Source organism: Athene cunicularia, assembly GCF_003259725.1.
Source record: "Athene cunicularia isolate RWA chromosome 6 unlocalized genomic scaffold, athCun1 chr6_part1, whole genome shotgun sequence".
NCBI classification, from domain to species: domain Eukaryota; kingdom Metazoa; phylum Chordata; class Aves; order Strigiformes; family Strigidae; genus Athene; species Athene cunicularia.
In genome coordinates, this window is record NW_020799105.1 from 12,487,160 (window position 1) to 12,496,326 (window position 9,167).

The 9,167-nt window shown below is 49.9% G+C and overlaps 1 protein-coding gene across 1 annotated transcript in view; it reads left to right on the top strand.

Annotated features, from left to right (window-relative positions):
* CNNM2 (cyclin and CBS domain divalent metal cation transport mediator 2) overlaps positions 1 to 9,167 on the top strand; it is a 129,219-nt gene extending 120,052 nt beyond the window's left edge. Inside the window, exon 9 of the mRNA XM_026851512.1 lies at positions 827 to 9,167. Within this exon, the coding sequence (XP_026707313.1) occupies positions 827 to 1,036 (210 nt within the window). The 3' untranslated portion in view covers positions 1,037 to 9,167. The remainder of the gene's footprint in view (positions 1 to 826) is intronic.

The window sequence follows — 9,167 nt, forward strand, 5'->3', positions numbered from 1 at the left end:
ACCTTCCTGCCTGCTGACATAACCCACTGCTGTTGTAGCACACAGGGCTGCCAGTGCATGTGCATCCTGCTGCCTGTCCTGGCTGAGAAGGCTGACCCAGAGGAGTTTACGGGGCTGGTTCCTTGTGGCTCTGGGAGGAATTCTCCTCTCTACCACCATATGCAGATGTATGGGGCTGTAGGCTTCCCTGCCTCTGGGACAGTGTGGGCAGTAACACTGTTCTCTAGGCCAGCTCCTGTCATGACTGTTCTGCTGAGTGCAGCCAGCTCTTGCAGAAGCCAGTGGAGGACTTCATGGGTTGCTAATTTGGACTCATCTCTATGGAGATCCCAGTCTTTTCTAAAATCAAATGTCCTTAGGTATCAGAATAAGGCTGTAGCTTCTGCTGTGTTTGCTGGCCTAGACAAGAGCAGTAATGCTTGTACCCTCTGGCTCTACAGGGACCCTTGGAGCCTCACCAGGAGCTCACTGAAGTTGGGAGAAAGACTTCACTGAACTCTGGTTCTTGCCTTAAAAATGTGCATGGTTAGAAGGAAATGGAGATCTGATTTAAAAACCTCTGCACAGGAATAAATCCCTGCCTTTGAACAGCATGGTGATTGCACAGCTCTGTGCTTCCACCCTATCTGGAAATGTTACCATGCTGTGGTGTTGAGTTGGGATGCTCTAGGCTTGCAAAGTGCAGGGATGTATTATAGAAACAGGTAAACAGGGGTTGAAGTGTGATTGTCTGGAAAGGGAGGGCACTTTGTTGTCTTAGTGTGTCCCATGGGAGACACCAAAGTGTGATTGGCTGTTTTTGTTTCTTCCTCTGTTCTTGGAGCAGATCTCAAGACAGCAGTACCAAAATGCCCTGATGGCATCCCGGATGGACAAAACACCTCAGTCCTCGGACAGTGAAAACACTAAAATTGAACTGACTCTTACGGAGCTGCATGATGGTTTGCCAGATGAGACAGCAAACCTGCTGAACGAACAGAACTGTGTGACTCACAACAAGCCCAACCACAGTATGCACAGCGAAGGAGCCATCTAGGAGCTGACTTCCCACAACCCACCCATCCCATCTCCTCAGCAGGACCAGCCCTCGCTCCTTCCTGCCTCCTCCCCGAGTGTGAACACCGTTAGTATGTGCTTGCAACACTGTGCTGCATCCAGTGTTCTGAGACCAAAGACTTTTGCGTCCATTCTGGGAGCAGAAGAGGAAGAAACAGGAAAAAAGGAGCAAAGAGCAAGAGAGACTAAAGCCCCAAGTGTACTTTGGGAATGGTGAGCCACCCTTGAGAACGATGAAAATACTTCTTGCAAAGTAGAATCATGTTTATTTTTTATCTGTATTTTTGATCCTTGTTGGGTTTTCCCTCCTCAAACACATACGGAGAAGTTTAAAAGCTCCTCCAGTTATTTTTTCAAGAGAGATCATGTTTTTAAAAAGTATTTTGCAGAGTTTTAAATTGTTTCTGTCCCTCCCAAACCTCAAATGGGCTCTGTTGTGGTTTTGTGAATTGGCTTCAATGTCCTTAGGCCTCTTTTCACCCCTCTCTGGTCCTTTTTGTTGCCCTGTTGAAGAAGTTAGTAACTGGTACTTGTATGTTATTTCTGTCCTAAGATTGAGTGAGCTTCAAGAAACTTCTGGTTTCAGCCACCTGGAGGGCCAAGGGATGAGTATTATTACATTCTTCCACTTAAGTTTTAGGGAAGGAGTGGTTACTTTGGTATTTAATGATCTCTCAAATTTCAGAAGGTTTCTCTGTAAAACAGGAAAAAGCGTTGTTACACTTACAGTTTTGTAACCTCCAAAAACTTTGCGTATGTTGAAGATGATACTGAGGGGAAGGAGTTAATTAACAAAACTGCAGTCTCGTGAAATGAAAGCTGGGCGTAATTTTCCGTGGTGAAGTAACTGGGTGATTTTTCATTGATGTTCCTGACAATTGCATGGTGAAGTAACGTGCGCATCCAAAAATGACAAGCTTTTAAGCACTCGTGTGCTGTAGCGTTCTGCACACCGTTACCTTGGCCAGGGCAGATGTGCAGTCTTTGCTAAATAACAGAGAACATCAGTTCCCGTCCCCTCTTCAATTTCTAGTATTAACACAAAAGATGCTGCTACAGTCACACCCAAAGTAGATCCTCCCAGTGACAGTAAACCTCTGCCAGTGCAAGGATGGGCTCTGCTGAAGAGTCGGAACCATTCTCTCCTCTTCAAGAACTGACAAAACTTTTCAGACGCGAGTGTATTGCACTTCAGGGATTTGGAGAGGTTCATTTCCAGGCTGTACCCAGCCACCTTCCTTCCTTTGAGTGGATTTAGTGCATTTCCTTCTCTCTTGCCCCTTTTAACAGCCATTTTAGGAATTGCCATGGTAGCAGAGCAGAGAGCCTCCCACCCAGCTCCCACTAGTACAGGGCACCCTGCGTTAGGCAGCAGAAACCAATTCCTCCACCCCAAAAACCTGAATGCAGACTGGGTGCAAGTGAGGCACCCAGTGGCAGTTGTGCATCACACATTCCCCACTCCCACAGATGGAGTCTAAGTCCTCAGATGAAAAAAAAAAAAGTCATCCACCCTGATCCTCTCCCCTTCCACTGCTGTCTCAAACAAAATGTGAACGTTGCCCTCAATATCTGGAGTGATTAATAAATCGGGCATTGTGGTTTCTCTGTTTCGAGACCCTTCCGTGGCCCCTGGCTATGTAGCATTTCTCTTCCTTTCTTTACACCCAGATAATCTCATCTGACCCTCAGAGAAGCCCCCAGCCCCAAATGCAACTGCCAGAGCTCTCTGTGCCTGCAGGCCTGCCGCCCTGCCTCTCCTGCTCGCGGGCTGGGGAAGGCGCTTGCCGCAAGTTCCCGCGGTCTGTCTTTGTGAACGGTGGCTGGAAAGGTGCAATATTTTGCTGCAGGATCTCCCCGCAGGAAAATAAGAGTGTGTGATGTCAGAGCCGATTGGGTCTGCATTTGTGTCTCCTCCTCTCTCTTTCAGCTTCAGAAAGCGGCCCCGATTGTTGCTGCCCTCCCCGATGGGAAAGGTGCACTTCTTCCTTGGAGCCGCCCACGAGGATGAAGTCCCCACAAGGGGGCATAGAAATTGCACAGTATCTCACTTGTGCACCCAGTGGGGAGGAAACGGGGCTCCCAAAACCTTACTCTCACATGTAGCTTTTAATTAACTTTTTTTCAGGCCCATCTAAAAGCGTTTCCTTAGTCTACATCCTCACTCTGATGCGCATCAGCCCACCAATGCTGAGAGCCCACGGCTCAGCGCTGGCATGGGCTGACCTAAGCCCCATTGTTACCGGAGAGCTGCCAATATTGCACCTTTCTCACAGAGCAAAATGTTGAGACGTTACAAAGTTTGTCCTCGGCGAGGGAATCGCCTCGCTAGTTTTTATCTAGCGTTGCTGAATGTAAAAGTTTGTCAGACGTGTTTGACACAGTGGTGAACTTGAGATGCAGTATCCGTTTTGTCAAACCTGCCAAAGGAGGGAAGGCTCAAGTCAAGGCAGCTCTCTCTCTGGGACGAGGTTGCTCGCTGGATCTGACTTCTGCTTCTTACAGCAGGTTATGGATTTGTTTCAGTGTCTGTTTCCCTTTAAAAAAAAAAAAAAAGTTAAAAAAAAAAGCACCAGTTTTTCCAACCAAAGCCATGTGATCCCAAAGCAAATACCTCCTGCTTCTGCCCATGCTGCACTGTTCCAAAATTTGCAGGCAATTTTTTGCATGACTGTTTTTCATCATTTGTACAGATCCAATAATGGAAAGTGAAATAATTTCCATAAAAATAGTTGATTATAGATGTGTTTCATATGGAAAATATGTACCTGACCCGGAGGGGTTAGGAGCTGCTACTACTAATTAGCTTGAAGAACAAAGCATGGTCCTCTCTCTGGAGGGGAAAAAAATCCAGTCTCCCTGTTCTCAGGGTATTTACAGTTTTACTGTTTAACAAATGCAAGGGGTTCCCAGCCCTCGTGGTGGGAACCCTCGCTAGCAGAGGAGCCCGGCGCCTAGCTCAGGATCACTTCTGAGTCTCCCGTCGGCATTTGCTGGCGCCAGGGCTTGGCTCTCCCGACTGCAGTGGAGATGCCGTGGCATCTGAGTCTGTGCCCTTGCAGGGGTGTCCTGCCAGAGCAGCTCTGCTTGCTCTGCCTCGCCGGCTGCAGCCTGCGTTCGGGTGGGCTCAGGTACGGATGCCGTGCCGCAGTGCCATGAGGACGCGTGGCAGGGCTGCCAGTCCTCGCCGCGGCACAGGGCACCAGCTGGTGGCTTTGGGAATCATTGGACTTGACCTCAGACCTCGGCAAGGCTTTGACTCGTAGAAAGGATACTGCATCTTCCCATGTCAGCTCCTACTGCCACCTTTGTTCCCCTCGTCCGTCTGCCTCTGGGAGCAGGCAGAGGGGTGGACGATGGCCTGTTGGCCAGGGAGGCTGGGAGGGCATCTAGCCATGGTTTCTACTGTCAATACAATTTTGCACAAGAGTTCTTTGAAGTGAGGTTTTCAACACTAATATCTTAAATGCACAACTGTGAATTATAACTTTTACACTCCTGTTGGTTGAATTTCCTTTAAATGAAATGAACCTGAATCTGTTGTAACTATGATTTTATTTTTTTTTAATTGTGTATTGCCAAATCTTTGTAAAGAGTGAAGGAATGTTCTTGCTTTCCAATGAGAATCTTTCTCCAAACGAGAGTGACTCTGGTGACGTGGAGATCATACGAAGCACGCTAGTTGTGAGTGGAGAGAGGCTTAGGGTGGGCTCAGCAAACCAACCTCGGCCTCTCTGTAGACCCCAAGCTCAGACCCTCCAGAGTTTACAAAGCGCTTGTTGTTTTATTCCCAGCTTGTCCACTCCGTGAAATCCCCATGCAGCTGGAGGCCGCTGCCCCGGAGGAGCTCAGGACAGGGTGTCCCGCAGAGGGACGAGGGACGCTGGCCGGGTGTCTGGGCTGGCTGGGGAGCAGGGGCCCCAGGGCTGGCCTGGCAGGACGAGGTGCTTCCCCCATCCAGTTGCACCAGCAGAGCGAGCTCCATGGGGCAGGTCTTTCCACCACTCTCCACTTCTGCTCCGCACCCATAGTCATGTGTAGTTCCCTCTCACACTCTCTTTGTCCCTGCGCACGCTCCCGCTCTGGACTGAGCGGGGATGGGATGATGCCGAGACCTGTGCAGGGCAGCTGGGGCTGGAGCTGGCTGCGCAAGGCTTGCGGTTCTTGGGCCCGGCTGGAAGAGGGCTCAGCCACTCATTCATATTGTGCTTGCTGTTCTGTTCCTCCTCTCTCCTCCTGGACTTACTCCCCTTTTTCTCACCACAGGTTTTGGGGTTTTTTCTGTTTCTTTCTTCTTTTCTTTAAGTGCCTTTTTGTGCAGGTGGAGCTGGCAAGAGTAGGAGTCTCAGGATACGGCCCTTTGCACTCACCTCAGACCTGGAGAAAGCTCAGGGGGAGCAGGGCTAGTTGCCCGTGATGGCCCATGGACATCACCAGTTTCTGCTTCTCAGCATTGAGTGCCCAGCTCCAATGAGAATGACATTTTGGCATGACATGACATGATGGTGTCAGGCTCTGGCTCAAATCAGCTCAAAGAAAACCAAAGAGGTAGCTTTGTGCGAGGGGCTGCTTGGGCAGCAGTGGTGCTTCCTGTGATCTCTGCAACGCTCAGCCGAGGGGTGTGGGGGTGTGGATGGCAAAGAGCAGCGCTGTCTCCTCATGAGCCTCCTGTGTAAGTATCCTTCATGATGGAGAACACAGCCACGTTCTCCAGGACCCCTTGGAACGTGCATCTTCCTTGTGCTGAAATACACTATCTATAGAAATCATTCCCACATGAAAGATGTATCATATTTTATATGATATCTAATACACACATCTGTGGTTTTAAAACTAGTACCTGTGTACCAGTTGTCAAGTTATCCAGTGTCTGGATTACCAGTAGAAAACTGGGGCTGGGGGGTGGGGAAGGATACGGCGGAGAGTACCTCTCGTTGTGATGCTAACTTGAAGCCTCATCCCAAAGGTGTCCGACCAGCGTTGAGGGGTTCCTGTGTTCGTACTGGGCGCTGCCGTGTGCGAAGCTGGCAGAAAGCAAGGAACCAGCATGTGCCGAGAGGCTCGGTGTGCTACGGACCCGGGCTGGCTGCCTGCCCCACTGCCTGGCTCTACACCGGGGCTCTAAATAGACCCAAAGAAGTACCTGGTCTTTGGATACTGAGGGTTGGTTTGGCCCAACAGTGAAATGATGAGATTAACTGACGTGATCGAAAGCTGGTTATCTTTTCATAGCACGGAGGAGAGAGCAGCCTTCATCCTGACTTGACCAGCAGAGAGGACAAGCGCTACACTACAGGATGAGCTGGGAAGCCACCCTCATCCCTGCTCTGTTGTTATACTTGGTCCATCAGTTGCAGGTCTCTTGTTGGTGCGATCTCTGTGGTGATACTGGCCTCACTCCATGCATCAGCAGCACAGGGGATGCGAGGACATCCAGGGCTTCCACAGAGTCCCCCGGGCAATCCCACTCGGTGTCTTGCTCTTGTCCTGGAGCCTGGCTTTACACCGGGCTGTGTTCCTCTGTGGTTGGTTTCATGGCTGCATCCTTGAGGCTGTGTCCAGGCAAGGGGATGCTGTTGCTGCAGGTCCAAGGTGGTACGGTTGAACTTTTCAGTCTGGTTGTGTATATTTGTTCCATTAGAAGCTGACGCTGAACCTGGGAAGGCCAGAGCATTCCCTTGGTGCCAGGTTACCCCAGCACCCTTCCTTGAGCTGAAGGAATGGGAAGGGGGTGCTGGAAAGCTGCTTTCAGGCCGTGGCACGGTACAGGTGGTGAAGGGAGGTGTTTCACAGATTGGTAGCACTGAACTCAGTCGAAGTGACATCTTGTTGCTCTCAGTATCCTGAGGTCAGGCTCTATAGCACTTCTGCACCTTGGAAATACGGTACTCAAAGCTGCTGGTCTTCTGTCTCCAGAGGAAAAATATCTTTCTGTACTCTCCTGAGGTTTCTCATTTTGGTCTTGTTTTTCTCTGAGCAGGGTCCATGACTGGGATTCTGCAGAGGATGGTGTCCTGGGTGCTCTTGCCCCTCCAGCACAGATTTCTGGCTAACGAAGTGCTTGGTGTTCAGTCCTCCCCCCGACAGGAGAGAATTGGCTGCTCTCAACAGAAGCTGCCTGTCACAGAGCCAGCCTTGAGGTTTTGTCAGCTGTCGTAGGTCGAACAGGCATCTGAAACATGCAAAGGCTGCAGGCATCTCTGAATGTCCGGAGGTGGGTTTGATGTCTCTGTTGTCTTCCCCTCCTGGAAGCAGCGTGGCAGTCGGTTGATAGCAGGATTTGATGGGGAGGAAGGACTTGTCCCAGCATTTAGTGCTTGGTGGAGCAGTCTAGCCTCCCATTTCAGCTGTTTGGAGACTGCAGAGCTTTATAAAAGGAGGTGGCTTTTTTGATCCTCTGGACATCGCTGTTGTACCAAATCCTTCCAAATTCAAGTGAGAAACTTGTAGATGTCAGATGAATAGCCTTGGATCATAGGCCTTTAGTTGGAAGTGCCAATACTGAACACATGCCTTCTGGATTTGCCCAAAGATCAAGGTGGGAGAGTGGAGGGAACTCCCGGTGATTTCCTCTCTTCACAGAAGTGACAGACTGGCTGGGCCCAGATCAGCTCTAGCATCATCCCTGCTTTAAAGTCTCAGGTCCCAGCAGGCTGGGCTGAGCTGGTTTGGCCGGTGGGTTTTTACCCAGGGTACGTGCTCTGTCCTTCTGCATCATTCTGGCTTGGATTCAGCGGTGTGGCTTTCTGCAGCTGCTGCCCTCATGTTGGCTGTGGCCGTTCCTCTGCCCTTCTCGCTGTGGTTTGTTGAGTGTTCAGGACAGGGAGAGGAGGAGGTGCAGTAGTCAGGAACAGGCGATGCTGTGGCTGTCCTGTCTTCATTCCTCACACTAAGGGTAGAAGATGCAGCTCAAGGGACTTTCTCTCAGACCGTGTGAAATTTGGAGAGTGGGGACCCACCAGGACCCCAGCACCAGTGCTCCGGTCCCGTTTGGTCTGTGCTCTCCCGAGCACAAGGGTGGCTTACGAGCGGTTCATGGTCAGGCCCTGCTGAGGGACCTCAGAGCTCTTGGTGTGTGCTTTCTCCAGCACGCACAGCTGCAGAGCCATCCTCGATACCTGAATCACGGGGCATTTGCCCAGATGCCAAACACATTGAATCTGAAAACCCAAATACTTGAGAAGCGTTCCCAGAAGCCATGAGGTGCTTGGCAGCCAGAGGTCTCATACCAAACCTTTCTCCGGGTCTTTCCTGGCTGCCTCGAGCCTCCTCCGGGCAGCTGCTGGCTTGGCCTCGGTGTCCTGCCCCGCTCAGAAGTGTGGCGGCTCTCCCTCCTCAGTGCATTTTCTTGGCTACCTGAACCTGCTCAGCCACTCCAGCCAGCTCTTCCCTGTGTCTTATTTGCCATCGTACATCGTCTTTCAAATTGTATCATATTGTACATGACTTCGGGTTTCCAGAGTTGTAGTATTCTGACTACAGTATTTCCATGTGTGTACATAAACCTGAATAAGCACAACTGAAATCCTGAATGAAGTGTATACATTTCATATACCAATTGTCATATGAATGAATTTTATAATTATTCCAATTTTGTTGTAGATTTCCAATCTTTCCTATTTATTTTGTACCAGATTTATTTGTATATTTTGTGATTTTGTTTAAAAGCATTTTGTTTATTTCTATTCTTTTTAGATAAATGATGATTTTTTTTTTCTGTTGAACATTCCAGTTTATGCATTTTTCCCTCCTCCGTGCTTCCCCCCTCATTTCCAAGGGACAGATTTTGGCATGTGGGTGGTGGGGCTGATGTTGGTGATCCCGGACCCAGATCTCTGCTATTGGCATATCAGCAGTCTTTAACCTCCACTTCAGCTGTCAAGAACCACGGAGAGGCCAGATCCTGTTCTCCTTAGAGCCAGGTCTTGCTCTTCACTTTGGTGGGTCTGGGCCTGTAAGTCCTCGAGCCAGGGAGGGCTGTGCCAGTGGTTTTGCTGACCAGGAGCTGGGAAGCTGGTGGCAACGGCAAGCAGCTGACTTTCTTTCTGAAGTTCCCTCAAGGGTGAGGGCCTTTTTCTTCCACTAATAAAAATCCCTTATTTACAACCTGC